The sequence below is a fragment of the Nipponia nippon genome, unplaced genomic scaffold, assembly GCF_047370975.1.
Source record: "Nipponia nippon isolate SJK-2023a ecotype South Korea unplaced genomic scaffold, ASM4737097v1 scaffold_6, whole genome shotgun sequence".
Classification (NCBI taxonomy): domain Eukaryota; kingdom Metazoa; phylum Chordata; class Aves; order Pelecaniformes; family Threskiornithidae; genus Nipponia; species Nipponia nippon.
In genome coordinates this window covers 42,721,849-42,742,272 of record NW_028262380.1, presented here as the reverse complement: position 1 = coordinate 42,742,272, position 20,424 = coordinate 42,721,849, and the positions used below count along the sequence as shown (strand labels likewise).

Here is a 20,424-nt window from a genome sequence, read left to right as displayed (position 1 = left end):
CACTCAGGATCGTTTACAGCTGAATAATTACTCTGCTTCAAAAGCTGCTTTGAATAAAATAAATGGCTATTTTATTGACTATACATACATATTAAAGAGCATCAACATAACAGTTGAACTGAGCATTCAAGAAGATACAGAGCAAAACACCTTGACTTCACACTCGGGAAGCGATACGTGTTTTCTAAACATCTACTGAGTCAGTGAAAAGTCTTTTATGCGGCAAGGTCTGCACCTGTACTGTTCACCAGCGTATGTGCAGCTCAAACTCAGAATATTACAGAACGAGCAACTCCAATGACCAGTCAACAGTCCTTCAATGTACACAGGCAAGTGCTAGTGGATTAAGTGCGTGCGGTACATACATTCAAGAATGGAACTGGGCAGGTTTTGTCTTTATAAAAACACATTGCATATAATTAAATCTCCTAAAGGCAATTCAGGTATGCTGAAAATCTAGAAGCTCCTAGCTTTGTAGTGTTAGCTACAAACAAACAAAACCCAAAGGAAACTCCTTGCCACTTTGTAGGGACTAACTGATAAGAATGAAAAATTATGCAGTTCGCAATCTTCACCCAACATGAAAAACTTGATGCAATCATACCTGCCAAACAAAACATGCCTCTGCACTTTATTAACCTTAGTGTAACATGATCATTCGAATAAAGTCTCCACTCTATCCCAAATTGGAAAACATGACTTTATAAAAATATAGTGCTTTAAAAAATGTATCAGCATGTTATTTAAAACTATCACCATAACAAAACCAGATCTTTTTCAAATTGTTACATACACAGACTTCATAACACCAAGCAGACTCTTTCAGGCAGCTAAGCATACACGCTGGACTTCCCAGCTGCATTTCTCCTCTGATTAAATAAAATCATGTCAATTACATACATCAATCTTCACCTAATTTCCACCCCTCTCCTTTAATTAGAATATAGTTATATATTACCATCATGACATTAAAGTAGGTACCTATCCAAGGTAGCATTTAAGTCAGAAGCTGCAAGCCTCCATCTACAACCAGAGTACTCCCTGTAACATAAGGGGACTCTAGAAGAAAGACAACAGCTTGTGCAACTTCACGAGGCTCTCCAAATCTTCCAAGCAGAATTGCTTTCTTCAACTGGTCTTCTTCCAAATGAGCCGTCATCTCTGTCCGAATAAAGCCTAAGAGAGGAGAGATACTGAAGAGTGACCTAACCTTCAACTAAATTTCTCTAGCGGATTTCCCCTGGAATCCTCCAAAGTGAATCTACTACCAGATTCAGCACCAGCTACCATTCTTCAAAGTCTCAGAAATCAGTCCACATCATTTTATGGCCAAGATCAATTTTTTGCCTAATCAGTAAAATCCCTTATGGTTTTGGAAGCACTGATGTAATAATCAATCTGTAGAAGTCCATAAAAAAGGTAACTAAAATTGGGCCCAAAACCATATTTAGTATCACTTTTCTAGAAGACAAAATACACTCATTTCACCAAAATTTTCTCAATAAAACCACGAGTATGAAATCTCTGGCAAGAAACCCCTACAGCTTCCAAGTGCTTCCATTGTATTTTAGAACTTATGACAGCGCTTGCATAATTTCTATTATAGCACCCATTTGAAGAATATTGCTTGACATTTTTGACGGACATTTCTTTACAATTTTCAGTTATCTGAGATTCAGTTTTCCCACTGCTAAGGTTCTCGTCACATAAGCTGCAGCTTCATAAAGAGCTGATCTTATCTGCTTTCTAGCTGCCACCAAGAAGGGAAAGTCTGAGCAGCAGAGTACACAGCTATGAGTGGAAGAAGTCAGAAAAGACAGAAGGGATTTTTCCTTAAGGGTGGCGGTTTGCTTTGACTAGATCGTCTTGTGAAATCACAGCCTTGTCCTCACAAAACTTTCCTTCCAGACTCTCTCCTTTTACTACAGGGATAGACAGGGATGCTTTCATGCCAGCTTCAAGTGGTCTTTCATGTTTCTCTAATAACAAAGAAGCATTCTTCAGCAGGAGATGGGGCCAGTTCTCTGTCTATAATTAGTTCTAATCCTTCCATCTGCAAGGACAGCAGGTTTCGAAGGAGGAACAAAGAAAAAAAGACATTTATGATGTTATAATGAATAGAGGAACAGGTAGACACACTCTTCCAAACTTCTCAGTGTTCCCTTAAAAAGGCTGAAGGTTTTGTAAAAGAATGTATTATACTTTAAACTGAAAAAAAGAAATTAAAAACATTTACTTACAAAAGTCGAAGAAAATAATAGCAATTTGTCTTAAGTTACTTTCAGAGTACAGCAAATACTCAGCAGTCTTGATGATCATGTATTGCAACAGTCAAGGATGTAGGAACTTCCCAAAAACTAACCTGGAGCAACCACGTTGACTCTGATTTGCTTTTTTGCTACTTCTTTAGCAAGAGAGCGTGAAAATCCAACTAATCCTGCTTTGGTAGCACTGTATACACTTTGACCAGAGTTGCCTTTAAGTCCTACAATACTTCCTAAAATAAAGAAACATCAAAGAGAAGAAAAGATTAAATGACTAATTTGAAACCTTGCACCAACTTTATCATTTTAGCTTAAATTTGGAATGGAAAATCAGATTAAAAGTAAAGGAATTAAAAGTATACTGCTAAATGTACTTTATAGCTTACTGCTGAGACAAGCAAATTCCTCAATGATCTGTGATTTTTGTGGAATCCATATATGTATGTTGACCAACAGGCACCAGGAGAGTAAAATGAAAAGCTTTCTAAAAAAATATCCTTGCACAGGAGAAGAAAAAAAAAAAAAAAGAAACCAATTGCACCTATTTGATTCTCAGTTAATAACTAGCAGCTGGCAGATTTACATACTGAAAGAGCTGATAAAGAATGCTAAATTTCTTTTTTCAATAAAATATAAACTCTGAGGTATATATAAACAATATATAAACCAATACATAAACAATATATAAACACTCTATTACTGAAACAAGCTGGTTTTGCATGTAGAAGTTGCTGAAATTACACAAAAGAATAAGCATTCATGTAGAAATGCTAAATATAGGATGTCTAAATACAAAGCAAATAGTCAATTTACACCTGCTAAACCTTTCCAGAAAACTATTACATAGAATTCCATTGCATTAGACAAGCAACTTACCTATATTGACAATAGCACCTCCTTGTTGTTGAATCATACTTTTTACAGCAGCTTTGCACGTCAACATTGTTCCCAACAGGTTAGTGTGAATCTGGGCTATCATATCTTCAGTCTTGGTTCTCAGTAACAAACCATCCCTGACAAACAGACCAAAAAACCCAAAACAACTCACTGAACAAGCCCAATGGTCACATTTACTCATAATAAAACATGACTGATGAATGGAATATTCATGGGGATTTATATGTTTCTGTACATTCTAGCATTCAAAATGATGACATTGCAAGGAGGACACATAGCAAGAGAAAATTCAGCTATGCTTCTGGCAACAAAACCTCCTTTGCAGAGAGGTATCAAACATTGGTTTGGACTATTTCAGGGTGAGGAAGTGGAAGAAAGAGGAGTGGAGCGGGAACTCAAACTCAGAATGCAGAAACTACAGTGAAAGCTATGTCATGTTAGAATTTTACCTTCATCAGGAACACGGTATCAGTGAGCGCTTAATATTGTTTTTAGATGTACTCAGTAACAATACTCTTACTAAATGCAAAGGCCCTTAGCACCTTATAATAAGATGCTGTCATCTGGAATGACATATAATCTTGTAACAAATAACTAACCTGTTGATCCCAGCTGCATTAACCAAGTAGTTAATAGGACCCAAATTCCTCTGCATCTCCTCAAAAGTATTTTGGACTTCTTGTTCGCTGGATACATCACAGCTAAGTGCCAGATGTCCTGCTGTATTGAAATAAAGGCACATTGTAATAACAGTAAAAGGTGGTATACCATTCATAAACCTTCTTCAGAACTGATCAAGGCAATTGCTAAAACAGATGTTGAACGAGTTATAACTTGAGGAACCCATTTAATCTCCAGAGAATTAAATAAGGGCAATTTTCAAGTACCGTATTGATCAGTTACGTGACAATTTCCAGTTTTATATTTTGGCCTTTTGAAATCAGAAGTTCAGCATGAGCAGACTGGTCTCAGGTCTGGCTTGGTCAGGAGCCAAGGATGACTCAATTCATACCACCTCCCTGTTGTGACCTTGAACAATTCCTTTCATCTTACTTATTCTATCCACAAGATATGAGTTGTAACATACTTAACTTTCCCAAAGAATATTGTGAAAAGAAAATTGTACTGATATAGCTTTTCTTTCAAATTTCTCAGCCTTTACTTTCATTTTCATCAACTTAAACAATGAGGTTTATTTTATGACTTACTGCTTTTACAAGTTACCTAAGCATTGGACAGTGAAGAAAGTATTGCAAAGCAGCATACATACCACCAAGATTACGTGCAGTGGTTTGGGCTACTTCCAGATTTCGAGCAATAATCGCCAGGCGGCAGCCTTTCTGTGCCAGTAATTCTGCAACAGCTTTTCCTATTCCTCGGGATCCTCCAAAAATGGCGCAAACCTTGCCCATCTTCAAAAATAATTCACAAATTGCAAATAAACCATGAATTTCAGGTCCAATATAGCAGAGAATAACCACTGTTCTTGTCAACATCACAGCCCTTACTAGTCTGTAGCGTTTTGCAGTATCAGACGATAGAACTAGTGATTTGTTAATTTTTTATTCACCAAAAAATAATACTTGAACTAAATTAGACACCACTTTAACAAATGCAAGTTAATTCTTAATGATTTCTTAACTAGTAAAAAAATTATGCATGTAATCTAGCATTTCGATATGTTAACTCCTATTCAGTTGATGAAATATGCGATTTATGTATCTAAAGGCCATAATGTATCGTTCAGCTGTTTATTCAAAGCCAGCGTAGTAGCCGTAATCATATTGTTCTTGCAAGCACTACTTTTGTACTGAAGTCATTTAGCTTCACAGTCTCACTCCATCCTAAGTATCTGTGTTGGACATCCACGCTGCAAACACTACTGAGCATGATTCGACACTGTTGTATTTACACTAGTTTAATACTAAGTTACACTACGTAATACTATGTTTTACCACTAGCCTTAGGTTTTTTGTCTCTGCTTTTGAAGAAAAAGAAGCTTTTTGAAATATGAAACGATTCTGAAGTAGCTACCTTAGATGTTTAGGAAGCAGTGCAAGAAGAAAGCACTTCTGTAGAATGCTCTTTTATTCTGCAACCCCTAGAAACCAATCAGCTGTTTTGGGATTTCCTGAGGAGCCAGAGGCAGAATCCAAGCAATAGTAATAAACCTCTTTTCCATACATTTGAATAAATCCTTTTTGAACCCAATTATACTTTGTCTCCATAACATCCTGAGGCAACAAGTTTCATTATTTGTGGAAAAGTACTTCCTTTTGTTCTTAATTTGCTTTCTGATTAGAGAATACTATACATTTCTCCTCATATCTTCCCCTTTCTGTTTGTAACTCCAGAGGCTACTCTTCTACATTCTACCCTCCCCCTATATCCTCTTTAAGGTCTATTTAGTTACTCTTATACATATGGAAGCCATTCTGTATCTCACTAAAAACTGCCCAAGCTCTTAATCCTGCCACCCTCCCTTTGCCTTACTTAGCTCTGTTATACCCTTTCTGATGTGTGATAACCAGCAGAGCACACAGTGTTAAGCATACAAGGACACCATCAACTCATACAATGGCGTAATGATTTTCGTCTTCTGTGACACAGCCTGGAAGAGCAGACAGTCCTTTTCTGTAACAAAGTAAGCCTAAGTGCTTCAAATCAACCCATGTGTCTGCTTCCACTGGCAAGTTTAAATCAACTTCCTAGGAGTAGGAAGAGGATTAAATACTTCTATCTCAGGTGGCGGCCCTTTCAAAAGAACATGTACAAAAAGATGTCCTGTGTGAAGGCACTTTCTTAGTGATAAGAACAGGCACCACTGCCTCACCAGAAAGACTAATCTTTTGAGTAGTCTTCATTAGGTAGCTAGACTGCAAGAAATGAATCAAGAGGCCTTGCACCCCAGTAACGCCAGCTCTACCTTAGCAGACTGAAGGCACAACGCATATTTTGTTGACAGATTTTTTTCTTAGAAACAAAGTCTCAGTCTGCCTTCTCCATCATGACTGATCTCTTCTTTTACAGAATTACCACAATGACTCTTGGAAGTTCTTGCCTACTTGTTGCAGCAATGTTGTAGTAGGATTTCTTCGTTCATATTTTCTTCTTACAGGCACTGGGCATACCTACTCTCTTATTTTTATTTGAAACATGGAATAATACAGATTAGGAGGGATCTCTGGAAGTCATCTTGTCTAACTCCTCCACCCCTAAGCAATGTCGAGTGAACCATCTTATACTGTTTATAAATGCTGTCAGACCTAGATGTATTTTCCAAGTAATTCTTAACACACTTAGCTACACAGGACCCAACAAGCTGCCTGTGGGGTGAGAACTTCTTTAAAATGTATCATTCTGGTCTCTTTGAGAAGGGAAAAAATTTTAGTGATTCTGCTCTTCTCAGAAGGAATCATGGAAGTCCCTTGTGCATTAACCAGGTACTTACAGGGGAAGCATACGGCCAACTTCCAACACAGCAATATACAATTTGTAGTTTAGCACAAAAGAGCCATACAGATTCTTTGGAGTTGTGACTTGGGAGAAAAAAACTGCAGTAACAGTAATAACCCTATATTCCCTGGTCAAATAAAGGTAGGAAAAAACAAGTATCTTTTGAGTAACAGGCTCTTCTAGGTCCCCGCACAGTACACACAAGCGCCTGTACCACCTTTGTCCTCTACGGCCCTCCTCTCAGAAGCAACTACTTAATCCGTGCCCACCAGGGCTCCAACGGCACTGCTGCTACCCGCCTCACGGCGCACAGCTCCAACTCCGCTGGAGGACGCCTTTCAACAAACGCCAGTCGGGATACCGCAGCCAGCCCGGGTGTGCCGAGCCGAGCCGAGCCGAGCCGGGCCGGGCCGCCCCGCCGCCCGCACCTGTGCGGCCTCAGCCGCGGCCCACGCTGCCCCGTCAGGCCACCGCCCCCAGCCCCGAGGAGGAACCCGCCCTCCCCTCTCGGCAAACCTTTCTTTCTCCCCTCCCCTCCCTTTTTGGGGGAGGGAGGAAGGAGAGATCTGGGCTCCCACCAACCGCCTCCGACCCGGCCCGAGAGACCGAAGGCCCTCACGGCTGAGGGCGGCCGCCGCCCGCCCCCGGCTCGCGCCCGCCGCGAGCTCTAACCGCCCCAACCGCCTCCGCCCAGAGCCGCCCCCCACCCCCGCAGCTGGGAGCAGGGGGGCGGCCGCGCAGGCGCGCAGCGAGGCTCCGCGCCGCCCGGGGCGGAGGGAAGGAGCCGCCGCGCTCACCCCGCGTCTCCTCCGCGGGGCGGGGCGGGGCGGCGCAGCCCGGCGCGGAGGGAGCGAGGGAAGGGGGGAGGCGAGGCAGGGCCCCGCGGCGCTGCGCCTCAGCAGGGCTCCCGCTGCCGGCCCGGCGGTCGGGCTGAAGGTGGAGCCCGAGGCACGGACAGCGGGGCGCGGCGCCGGCTGGGAGCGCGCCCGCCCGCCGCGGGGCAGGCCGGGATGCGTAGTCCCCGGGCGGCGGTGGTGCCACGGTGGCAGGGCGGCCGCGTCGTGCCGTACCCCCCTCACAGCCCTGTCGCGCCCCGAGCCAAGCGCGGGCTGCGCTTCCCGCCGCCCCCGAGCTCGGGAAGGCGGTGCGCCACAGGGGAGTGCTGAAAACGCGGCCTTTGTCTGTATTTCGATTTAGCTTCTAGTTTCCGAGCAGCTTTTTGCTTGCTTTCCTTACCGAGGCTTTTTTCCTCCCCAACAAGATGACGGTTCAGGTCTGAGCTGAACACAGGCGTCACGAGATGACGAAACGATGTAAAGCACCTGTTCACAGAAGCCGTTACCGCCGGCAACGGCCAGGCAGGGAGCCGGCAGCTGCTGCTCCCGCAGCTGCGCCCTCGGAGCCCGCGTCGCGGCCTGGGCCAGGCGAAGCTCCCCGGCCGCTCCCTGGCGAGGGAGGCCCGCCAAGGCAGGGCCACCGCCACAGCCCCGCAAGCCACGGCGAGGGGCCTCGGCCCTTCTGCTTTCATTTTACACTTTCAAGTTCTTAAAATATGGTTTACAGCTAGTTATCCTGACATGTGTCTGAGCCGCTTGTACAATGCTTCCCGCCTAGCCCAAGTACTTGTTGCCAGAATTTATATGCGGCGTGAAATAGCTGCCTCACTCTGAACTGGAGATCTCCGTCCTGCTCTTGTTCCCCCCTCCATATACAAAAAGATGTTTCATATGTAGACACGGACAAGCTGAGGAACGAGGATTTTGTCTCTCTCATTTTCGCATTTCCTTGCCCCAAAATCCCTGGGATCTTGCGTGAGGCATTGCTATACCAGTACAGTTAAATCAGAAACAATCAAAGGTAGATAAACCCAAAACAGAGAAACAACTGAGAGAGTTCCTGTTTAGTAACCAAAATAATCTTCATCATATGCAATTAAACTAATATAAAAAACTGCTATGTTTTAACAGTAATGCTGTTAACATTTATGTCTGACGATATGCTGGAGGGGGTTCTGTGGACTCTTAAGTCAGGTATACCGAGTGAATTTTTTCACCTGAGAGATAAGAATAAAACCAATCACAATTGTGTACAAGAGTACACTTTTGAAATTTTTTTGAGAAAAATTATTATTAAAGGTTCCACAAAGTAACAAGTGCCAAAATCACACTGGTGTTTCTATGAGCTCAGTGGGAGCATAACTTTGTAGAGTTCTTGCTTTTGACTTGAAGGCTGTTATTCAGGATCTCGGATTATAAATGTTTTCAGGGGAGCTGCAGAGAGTTTAATAACATTACCTGTATTCACGTAGGATTCTTTTTCCATGGATCATTCTTTACATATAGAAGGAAAAGCAGATTGAGGCATTGCTAAACAGATGAACATCTGTAAGAAAAAAAAAAATCTTTAAGAAAAGCTGTTAGGCAAAACTAGTTTCTTTTAGCAACTATATTTATATTGCAAGCTGGTCCTGTTTTCGAAAGAGTAAATGAGATTTTGTGATCCAATGACATTTCAGAATATGCCATATTCTGGAAAAATATGCCATATTCCGATAAGCCGGAGGTCACAGTGATGAAAAGAAAAGGCATAGAGAGCTGAGACCGTGGCTCAGAATAGTCTCTGACCAAGACTTTTTGTCTCCAGCATAACTAAGGATCAGGATTCACCGAAGAAAATTACGGCTTCTTCTTCAAGTGATACATACAAGAAAAGTAACACAGAGGGGAAAAAAATTACCCTTAGTGATATGGCATGTTTTCTGAAGATGTGTATACTACGGAGAGAATAACTATGAGCACCATATTGTCCGAAGACAGCAGCAGAGACTTGATGTGAAAATTATATTAGTAATTATGACTTTAACCTATTTGTGACCTGCATCCTCATCCAGAGAACTGACCCATCCTTGTAAGAAAGTTAAAGAAAAGCTGATCTTTGCTGTACTGTTAGGACTTTGCTGACACTGAGTAAGCATGAGTTTCACTGTATTTTTTTTTTTTTAAACTGTATTATAGTTGACAAAGTAAAACATCCTTTTCCAAAGTTCAAGCAAGATTCCGTTCAATTCTTGTTCACTAACTGAGTGCTTAAAACAAGATGCGTGTTCATTCATTGGCCAAAGTGACATTAGCCTTTTTCCTCCGGACGCCTGGTTAAATCACGAGATCAGATAGTCGAAGCAGAGTTCGTCTGAGCCAGTTTATTCACGCTGATTTCCCACTAAAGCGAGATGAGCTAGCAGAGTCCAAGAGAGAAACCAGTGTCCTACTGCGTACCTCCCCTTTCTGGGGGACAGTAGCTGATGCATGAACTTGATCTGGTAGGCCTGCTCCATCCATCACGTCCAGATCTGTAACAGCTAGTTCAATACTGACCATTATTATGCCTGGCTTATTAATGGGGAATTATAAGCTAATAATTCTTGTATGGCTGTCTGTGTGACCACGTATACACACATAGGGAACCTGCTCACAATATACAAAATGATGCAGCGGTCTTCCCTGGAGCATAATGCGTTCAGGCATTAAAAATACTCTTCCTAAGAGAGTTTTTTATTCTTTTCTTGAAACATTTCAATCATTCTTCCACACAATTGAGATACTGCTTTCAAGTAAGCATTTCTCTATTAACAGGGGAAAAACCACGATAGCCTCAAACAGGAAAGGATATTTAATGTACCTGAAAGCATAAAACACAAATCAAAGCACAACATCACAAAACGGGCCACTAGCTGTTTCTGTCACTGAGGTCCCCTGTATCAGCTATTTCAGATTCCTCTTGCTTTTGGATTTAAGGCTAGATGTACAAAGGAACTTGAGTGCTAATCATTAACCACACTGATGCCCAAATGGTAGTCTCTTAAATTTCTGCCAAGAGTCCCACATGAGAGAGTCATGCTGCTCAGAGGTCCAGCAGCATTTTCATACTGCTCCCTATACTGCTTGGGAAAGCATACCTACCACGTTATATGGGTTTTGTGTAAGGCCAGAGATAAAGCAACTGGAGAACTGGCTGCATGTATGGGTCAGTCCCGTTTTAAACAAAAGCCTACTCGTTGGAGCACTCAGCTAAAAGAAAACCTGTTTTCAAATCTTCTGTCTTACTGGAAACATGGTTTTTCACAATCAAACTAGAGTGCCACAACCATCAGTCTGAAGCGGGTTCAGTTTATAGGAACACCACCAAAAAAACTGAAGTAAGCCACAGAGATTTGACCCTACAGCCAGGTTATTACTGACCAGAGATGTGAGAGGTTGGGGATTAAGCACCTACGGAAATCAACAGTTCATTCAAAAAACTATTTTGCTTTTTGACTGGCATATTAAAAATGACCTCTCCAGGTTAAGCAAATCTGATGATGAGGGCGTGTATCTGGAATACAGGAGTCATGGACTGAGACAGAATTAAGCCAGTAAAGAGTGTAAAAACAGAGGCTTCCTTCTTTCCAGGCCAAATGATAACTGGGTGGCAGGTCACACAGTCAATACGCCACTACGCATTTCCTCCTGTAACGCGTAGGGGCGTAACTGGACTAGGTGCCTCATTCTGGGCGAGCTCTCCTCTAGACCACAGAGGGACACCGTCGTTAGGGCTCCTCATCATTTTCCACTTTGCCTGGGCAGCTCAGCACTGAGGTTGCCGACTCTTTCTGTTCCTGTCAAGCCTAAATCACCCCTTTCATCAGATGCGCACTTGTGATTCGCATTGGGGAAAATCGGGTCTAGTTACTAATTATATATATACACACCCCTATTATATATACACACACATATATAAATTTTGTAACTAACAAGTTACACGTTGCAATTCCCAAATCTCTTTGATACAGCCTCAGCCTTCTAGGCAAGTGATACAAAGCCCGAGATGAATTCCTGAGGAAAAAACAACCGCCCAGTTGTACGACAGAAAAACACTCCCCTCTCCTCCCAGTATTTTGCAACTTAGCCAACTTTTCCCAACCACACCAGTTCAGATTTTTAAGTGGCCAAATTATCATACTTTTGTTCTTAAGTGGTATTTTTTTTTTTATTACGCTGCAGTCTGTTTTGTTTTTCTAGACTATCCAAAATCTCTGCAATATTTGTTATTGTGTTGTAAGAGTGAACTTTTATCATGCCAACATGAAGTGTTTTTGTACAATTTAGATGTACTTTTTCAACAAACATGTGGGCAAACTTTTTCCTCTTAAGAAACTTATGCCCAGTATCCCTGTGAAAAGCCTTTCCTCTTAAAAAAAAAAAACAACCCCAAACAGAACAAAACAAAGCCATCAGAGGCTTTGGCAAATTACCTAATGTTTTCATATCCTCCTGGCTAAACAGGTTTCCCCACTACGACTAGTATTATTTCACACTTCAGCATGAGGCCCATGTTTAAGTTAGCACAGCCACTGAACTGCTGCTGCTTCTAGTGCGAACTCGGGCGCACCACGGAGGCAACAGAGAGAAGCTCGTGTTATTGCTGCTTAATCTGTTGCGAAAATCAAACGCTTCACTTCCAGTGCTGCCATGCGGCACCTTACACATTAAAAGAAAAAAACCCCACCATCACCCCTCCCTGTAAAGGTATCTTCAAGAAACATGTCGCATATTCAGCCTCTGTCCACGACTCCTGTCTGATCACAGGCACTGGCCACTCCTACCGTGTCTCAGCGGACTTCAGACCAAAGGGATGGAAACTAGGATCTCAGCATCTCTCAAAATCTCTTGCTTCCCCCTCCATATGTCCGACTCCTCATTTAAGGACTGCACTGCCACGGAGTCTATCAGTGTTTAGCTCATGAGTCTCAAGCCAGTGAGGACTGAGAACGAGGAGGAAATAAACAGCTCAGCCATCCAGAGAGTAAATTCGCCGCTTTCTGTACAGCACCTTTCAGAGAGACAGCTTTTCAAAACTGCAAACAGCATCACACAGAGCAGTGAGCATCTCCCAGCAAGGTAATCTGGAGAAGCAGCAAAACTGACACCACGGCAGAAGGACATGTCTCACTCCCAGCAGTCACCACTGACCATTTTGTATAGAAAGGATATTTTTTGTGCATTGCAGATTTTGTAAGCGCTATGAGTTTCCACTAGAAGTCTGGTACAATGACGTCCAAGAGTTTTGCAGAAGTGTTTGAATAGCCATGACTGAATAACTCTCCTCCTCTTCTCTTAGAGGCAATTTACTTTTAATTGTATCTAATATACTCAGGAGAGAAAATAAGCAGTCTCAGGAACAGCACTTAAAAAAAGGTAAATGCCATTTATAAAAGTCCACTCAAGACCTTGCATAATTTATGTTTGGGTTTTTTTATGTATCAATGAAGTCTTAGCTTCCCCCATTCTGCCTTTCATAGTCTCATCCCTTCTCCCATTCACTACCTATTTATATAAGCTGCAAAATAAGATCCATGGCCAATCATTTCAAGAATTAATTTATCCTGTAACAATCTGTTTGGAAATTATTACAATTGCTGGTGAAAAAAAAAAAAAAGTATTTTTGAGAAGTATTTATCAGCAAACGTAACTGGATTTTAGCTCATAAACATACAGAAAACTGCTCTGAGCATTAAGACTAACAGCAAAAAGCTCTAAACAGCCAAAATTTCTTTCACATTATGATGGAGCAAGTGTCAAGGTTTTCCTGACCTAATACATCACTAATCACAGTCTCAGGTTTTGAACCTCCACAAATGGTATGGACAACTCCAAATTGTCACCCACTTTGGTCCTGTGATGCATGCTTCTGGAAATTTGCTGCATCTACTCGTATTTACATTTAGTACACTGTGTTTACTGTGTCTTAAAGTGTTGGGGAAAGGGAAGAAAGCGGGATGTTGAGAGAAGATGACAAAAAGGGGCAGGGTCAGAAAGAAGGTGGGGGGGATAAAGATGGAAAGATTCTACCTGATGATTTGGACTGAACTTATTAGGGTAACAAAATTCAGCTAAAGGCCTATACTGCAGGAACAGTAAAACATCGTTAATCAGCAACATGAGTTGGTCCCTCACCCCCCTTGTCATGAGAAGCTCTAAGAACTTATACAGGCAGAGCCTTCGCTTTATAAACACAGTAATTAGCCCCCAGGAAACAGCAGAGCTGAGACACATGGAAATGAAATACTTTCACGATTCCTCCTAATATCTGCTTTGAAATCCGTGACATTTATGAAAAGGAAGAGACCAAAAGCTGTTTGAAGCAGGAAACTGAAGGCATATCCCACAAGCATTAAACCGTTTTTATAGCCTCACCTATTTTACCATATGTTCATCATGTGACCATGAATATGTTTTCAAGGTTAGCCCTAATGAGGCACAGATTTACTGAGTACAGGAATACCAACTTAATGTAGCACATCTACTTACTGACAGAAAGCAGCAAGTCAAGGGACCGTGTAGTCATCCCCCCTTAATTGCAAATAGCTGTGACCCTAAACATAAGGGACTTAGACTGGCAAAACTTCAGTTGATGATTTGCCAGCAATGAGTGTTGAACACAGTCCATAATAAATGACAACTGTGACAGTGATAGTGACAATCACTCATATCTCATAGACCGCTCACCTCCTTTATCTTCACCAGGAAACGTCAAAAACAATATTCTTTACAGCTGTTACCCATTTTGCAGCCTGAAACACATACAGTAATACTTGGAGAGCTTTCAAGAACTCAATTCCCAACATTCAATTTTCTCTATCAGATTGTCCTAAATAAACCTAGATTCATATTGCATCCCCTCACAGAACTACTTTGCTGTCATTTCATCCTGCTCGTGTACTTAACTGAGCAGCTGAAGACTTCATCTTCTTCTGACATACAGAAGCCCTTACTGTTTTATGTCATTCCAATGATTGAGCATTAAAGTAATAAATCATAATAATACCCAATCAGCTGGCTTAATGAGGTAGGAAGTAGGTTATTAAAGATGAGGAGAGGTATTTTTAGATGATTGCTTACACCAGTTTTTAATTTATCTATCACAGTGAGTATTTTCCTTCAAAAATTATCAGAAGTGATTAGCATCCTTGGAAAGAATTAACTATTGCTCATGCCGGACTATGTCAGATCAAGTAATGTTTGATTATATATAATGCATACCCTATTTCAACAGTTTTATTTTTTAATCATTCCTCATAGGCTTTGCTTTTCAGGAGCACAGTTTATGATGAGATTCTACTAGAAGACAATAATTTTTCTAGCTCCCCGCAAGAGGTCTGGTAACCACTCCTGCCCGACCACGCACAGTTAATAGTGTGGCTTACAGCAACCCAGGATGGCACAAGCTACTGTCTCTAAACTCCGGAAGGGAATTTTGCTATGAATCCTATATATTTACTTTATAGAAAAGACAATTAAATATCTACCACAAAGCGGGGGGAAAGTTGCAATTTAGAAGATCGGTCTAGAAGGTGTGTATTTTACCAATATTTACTATATTGGCTATGAAAACACAGAAGTGATGAACAACTCTCCTGATTCAAAGCCACGTCATGCAGGTTGATACAGCTGTAGGGTGCTACAGGAGCCTCTTTGGAGTTTCTTTTTTTCCAGAACAGGAAAAATTCACATATATATTTTAAGTACACTTTTTTGGTTTTATCCTTACTTGCCTAAATCTTCTCTATAAGGTTATGTATTGTTTCTATACTGAACATACAGAATATACTGTACTCTGCACATTGTAGTGGTAGATCATCCCCAGCCTGCTGTGGACAAGCTCCCCTTTCTGTCAGAGTTCAGCCTCTCTTTATCCAGTTTCTACACATCATGTTCTTTTTTCTTGACAAAAGAAACACTCTTTCCCTCTCCCCATCCAAGTTCTTTCAACGGACGCAAAACTCATATACCATTGCTTGAGCAGGGCCCTTTATCTTTTTTTAGGGAACTACACATTTGCCAAAAATATCAGTTCTGAAGGGCACTGAAAATTACACAGAAAAAAATAATGAATAAAATTTAGGAATGAAGTACATTTGTCCATGTTTGACTTTTTTTTTTTAAGAAAAGCTAGAGGTTAACTTTTCAGAGAGCTATTTAACTGAAACACTGAATGTTCTGAGAAGATTCAAGCTAGTATTTCCCTCCTAATTTTCACAATTCAGCTACTAAACCAGAGAAGATGCGTAAGTGCAGACCAAGTATTTATCAAAGACCCTGCTAGCTTCCCAAAACCAGATAGCTGGCTTCTCCTCCCTGCTGACTCTCTGCAGCAAGAGGCTCACTAGGCATGACTTTTTAAGCTGTACCTGCAGCTCCAACCAATCTTACCTAGAATAGTTGAGTCCGTTGCTTTTATGTCTTTTCCTTTTTCTACACGGTTATTCCCTTCATGTTTTTCTCTCTTCCTCGTACACAAACGGAGAAAGAACGCTTCTCTCTTTCCATCTTACAGGAAGAAGAAAGTGTCATCTTTATCGTCTCCAGCCATAGCCTCCTCCATAATATTGCCCACAGACTGAAGATTTTCAAGCAAAATTGCCTGAATGTGAACTGCAGTGACTATCATTGCATAACACCACGCTGCATCATGCATTTCAGATCATAATTCTTGCAGGGAACCTATACAAGTGGGTAACATTTCCGCAGAGTCTGCAGTGTTTACATAGCAGAATTCATTTCTGTTTACTTCATCGAATCATTGTTGAATTTCAGGATGCCTTTCATAAACAATTATTCTGCACTAATAGTAACAAGTAACACATTTGCTTTACAGACACCTCAATGAAGCACTCCTGTCAACATGAGTTGTCTGTCATGTGCTTTAAAATGTTTTGAAAAAAATATGGTATGCCATCTGGCTCCCAAACGCTCATTAAATCCATTGGAATATGCGTGTTTAAGGAAGCTAACGTCACATGATGCCCGCCACTTTAAAAAAAAGAAAGAAAGAATGTATTTATAGATGATACAAACAAAAAAAGAAAGTGGTTAAATTTTGTTTAGAATTTAATTTCCTACAACTAAGAACATGCCAGCCATTTCAGGGAATAAGGACAGATGACAGCTCCTGTTCCCAGGGGTTTATAGTCCAAGTTTATTTTCTGAGTGACATGAAGAAAGGAAAAAAATCTAGCAGGGGAATGGGATGCTAAAGCCATAGACTACGTAGGTTTCTCAGGGGAAGGATGTCCCTATGAACTGAGATTCAGAGGGCATGTTCCAGGTTTCTTTTAAGACTTGCCAAGTCACTTAGATTTTCCCCTCCATATGTCAGCTCTCCCATCTTTAATTGAGGCTAATGGTTGTCAGCTTCTGCTGTTGACACAGCCCTAGGGAAAGATCTGCTACTCTATAGTTACTGTTTTTCTGTGGAAGCACTTGTAGGCCTTAATGTAGAAAGAGGACTGCACCTGAAAAAAATGAATTACCAGATACAAGCCTTAAACCCCATTTGGAAAGGCATCATCATCTTTTAGGGGAGTCACTCGATTCATTTTTCATGGGAAACTTAAAAATAGATAGATTAGGGAAGGTTGAGGGAGTTTCAAAAAAGAATCTGAGCGTTTAATTTAAAAAACCAGGTTTGACATTAACTCTATATTTCCAAATAGGACTTATCCTATTTACTAAAAACTGCTAGACTTTCATTTGCTGCAATAAGCAAGCGCTTTACAAAACCAGAGGTCTTTTGTGGCAATGTGCATTTAGATTCAAAAGCTGTTAAATATATGTAAATAAACAGTCTGATAAATACATGGTAAGCAATTCTACTTATGACACGTTGGTCCATTGCCTGATGACAATGATGCAAGAGGAAAGAAAAAGCTGCAGTCCTGCAGAAAACAGCCCAGGGAATAAAGGGAAGGAGAGCAACGGATAACCAAATGGGATAAGGAAAAAACCAGTAAGGCCTCATCCAGTCGACAGCAGGACACCATCTCCTGAATAACATGTGGGCTAATGGTGGGTATATTTTCTCCATTTTTAGAACCTGGTAATATTGTGCCAACTGACCTCATCCAGCCTCCCTGCATTTTCTCAACTCAATGCATTGCTATTTTTAGCAGCAGAACTCTGCAAAATGTTTTATAACTCATTTTGGCTGTAATGCTGCTTTCAGTTGCGACATCCTTCATAGCTTTAACTAATCTAGGCTTGCTATTTTGTTAAGCAGTTGAGAAAAAAGGATACACTGGGAAATAAATAAGGCACAGAACTCCACTGTTTGGCTGTAAAAGGAAGCCTTTTGCTCTAAGACTTCTGTACCTGCCACACTCAGAAATTCTGATGGCAAAGCCAAGTCCGTCAATGAAGGGTGGAGGCCGTAAACAAATACACTTGCTGCCACGCTCTTGTGCTTTGCCATCTGGAACTTTACAACACAGCAGGAGGTTTCAAAACAAGATTCTTGTAAGTTAATAAATCTGTTATGCTGACAAGAGGGTCATTCTGTTTTTGATAAGACATACTGCTGCTCCCTGAGGGATGAGAAAACCTGTGTATGTGGAATTAGTTTGCACTGTCTGTGCTGGCAAATTTATGTGAATGTGAGACAAGCCATTGCTCGGTAGCAGCTCCTAATGAGCCTCCCTTGGCATGTGCAGGGCAGCCATGCAGAGATTCATTTGATGATAAAATGGATATGCTATAAGGAGCAGGATGCAATAGGTATTCCACTCATGGGAACTCAAAAAGCAGCACACATCTGAAGATCTTTATACCAGCTGAGAAATCACAGCTGTCACTAATACTAACTATTGCTGTATATTTTATCAGCCTAGCAAGTAAAATAGTTCTTCATTTCTTCTGTCAAAAGTAAAAAACATACAGGACATATTTAGTGGTATCAGCATTCCAAGTATTTCCAAACTTGGGAGAGTTGCACTCATGTGTAAATGAAAAATGCAACACAAAGCCCAGTTCTACCATCTGACTAAAGCTCTCTCACAGCAATGTGACCGTTTGCATCTCTCATGCCTCTAAATATAATTGTTTCATAAGTAAGAATTTTCTGGGTTTATTTATAAACATATGTATGCATTATGCAAAGCACACACAAGTTGACAGAAGAATTTTTAGGTAAAACAAAGATAGCATCGGCCTGGATCACAGCTCCATCTATAGCTCTGTTTTCTATAATAGAATCCATTTATTCTGCTACAGCGTGTTTCAGTTCTTTCAGAAGAACACCCACATTAACACATAAATGGCAACTACAGACATACAAATACTAATGGCATAGTATTCATCCACGTATCTTCCTTTGGAGGACAAGGCATTGTAATGCTACAGGTCCTAATTTCTTTTTACAGTATCATTTAAAAGGCACGTCTTCTTTGCAGACATTAACAAACACAGGTTACACATTTGCCTTAATTTTCATACCTTTACCACATCCTGCCACCATAAATCTTTTAGTTAATAGTGTGCAGCCATTCAGTTTCTAGGCACAGTAATTTTGTCCAATTATTGCAGTCCTTCCTGCAGCTGACACCTAGCATTGGTACCAGTACCAATCCCAGAATTAGTGCTCCCCCTCACTGATACACTGCCAGTTCTAGTTTGCCTGTAAGGCGAGGAATCAGTTACCTCACTCTCTCCTTTTCTCAAAGTGAATGCCTTGCTTTTTAAAAGGAGCAAAGAAAGCAAGAAAGAAAAGCATATGCACTAGTGTCACACCCTCCAACCCTCTGAACATATTACCCTGAAGTAAAGAGCTTCCCACATCTGTTTTAGAAAAAGACGTCCCTCTCCCTCCTCCCACTTCTGAGTGTTCATTGTGCAAATTGTCAGCACAGATAACATTCACCTTGCTTTTCCTTCCCAGCTTGGGTAAGTAGTTCTCCCAGGCAGTACAGATGGTGCCTTCCTGTCACCAAAACCAAACCTATGCACCTATCCGACAGATGCCTGATCCAATGTCCAGCTTACATCCAGCATTTTATTTCCTTTCCTCAAAGAGAGAGCATTTGCTCTCTTCATTTCTACCTCTGCATCTATAAATTTCTCATCCAGGACTTCAGCAGTTTTCCAGCAGTTGTGGGAGGAGACTCCAGACAACTAACATTTGACATGCATAAGCAGATCAAATTTTTTGTCAGGATTGCCAGGATTTCTTGGAACAAGTCTTGATCCATGTGCTGAGCTGCCTGATTACAGCAACGGAAGGCCTTTGCTCTATTACTTGCTTTCAGTGGAGACAGCGTCTGTGTCAGCAGGCTTGTTTAAAAAACCCAGTTGGTGAAGTCTCTGGGATTATTTGCTTAAGCGTGGTCCAAGGCATAATTTAAGTCCCTGATTCAGCAAAACTCACAAGCACCTGAAACTCCCACTGGGGTCAGTACAGCTGTAGTGCATGCACCAAAGGACTATACCAAATCACAGCCATTGTGACTAATGCACAATGTGGGAGGAAGGGAGGGAGTATTCTAGGCCAATTCAGTGAACCATGACCATTAAATCTCAAACTAGAAAATAGAAAACGTTACCTGAGCTCTTCAAAGTGCTGTACTTTCACCTCGTATCTAAGTGTTACAGCACCCAAGAAATCAATTTCAAGTTTGAAATGTCAATTTAATTTATTTTTGCTGGTTTAGAACAGTATAAATAACTTCTATTTGTAAGTAACATTGCTTTTTTTTTTTTCCTAGAACCATACCACTTTATTTCCAGGATGGTCGAGAGGGGAAAAAACCTTATGATTCAGCAAAACACCTCATCGCACATTTAACTTTTAAGATCACGTTTAAATCCATTCCTGTTCTGTAAAGTGCTTAACTTTTTCCCCCCCCCCACATTTTTGCTTAGTAGGAGTCCAATGCACTTAATTCTTTATGAAATGAAGGCCTAGGAGGTTAAGTGGTGCATGTGAGAAGGACAGAGAAGGA

The 20,424-nt window shown here is 41.1% G+C and overlaps 1 protein-coding gene across 8 annotated transcripts; it reads right to left on the bottom strand.

Moving 5' to 3' along the window:
- Window positions 1-45: 45 nt before the first annotated feature.
- CBR4 (carbonyl reductase 4) lies at window positions 46-8,999 on the bottom strand. 8 transcript variants are annotated; one of them, XM_087736101.1, is made up of 7 exons: window positions 7,415-7,542; window positions 6,088-6,299; window positions 4,432-4,573; window positions 3,761-3,881; window positions 3,141-3,277; window positions 2,363-2,497; window positions 46-1,176 (listed from the first exon to the last, which is right to left on the bottom strand). In XM_087736101.1, exons 3-7 carry the CDS (start codon window positions 4,571-4,573, stop codon window positions 998-1,000), a joined length of 714 nt encoding a protein of 237 aa, XP_087592227.1. In that variant the 5' UTR covers window positions 6,088-6,299; window positions 7,415-7,542; the 3' UTR covers window positions 46-997. The 8 variants fall into 8 exon arrangements, with proteins under 8 accessions (XP_087592227.1, XP_087592229.1, XP_087592228.1 ...); XM_087736103.1 differs by lacking the exons at window positions 6,088-6,299; window positions 7,415-7,542 and adding exons at window positions 6,613-6,744; window positions 7,134-7,403; XM_087736102.1 differs by lacking the exon at window positions 7,415-7,542 and adding an exon at window positions 7,134-7,403.
- Between the last annotated feature and the right edge of the window lie 11,425 nt (window positions 9,000-20,424).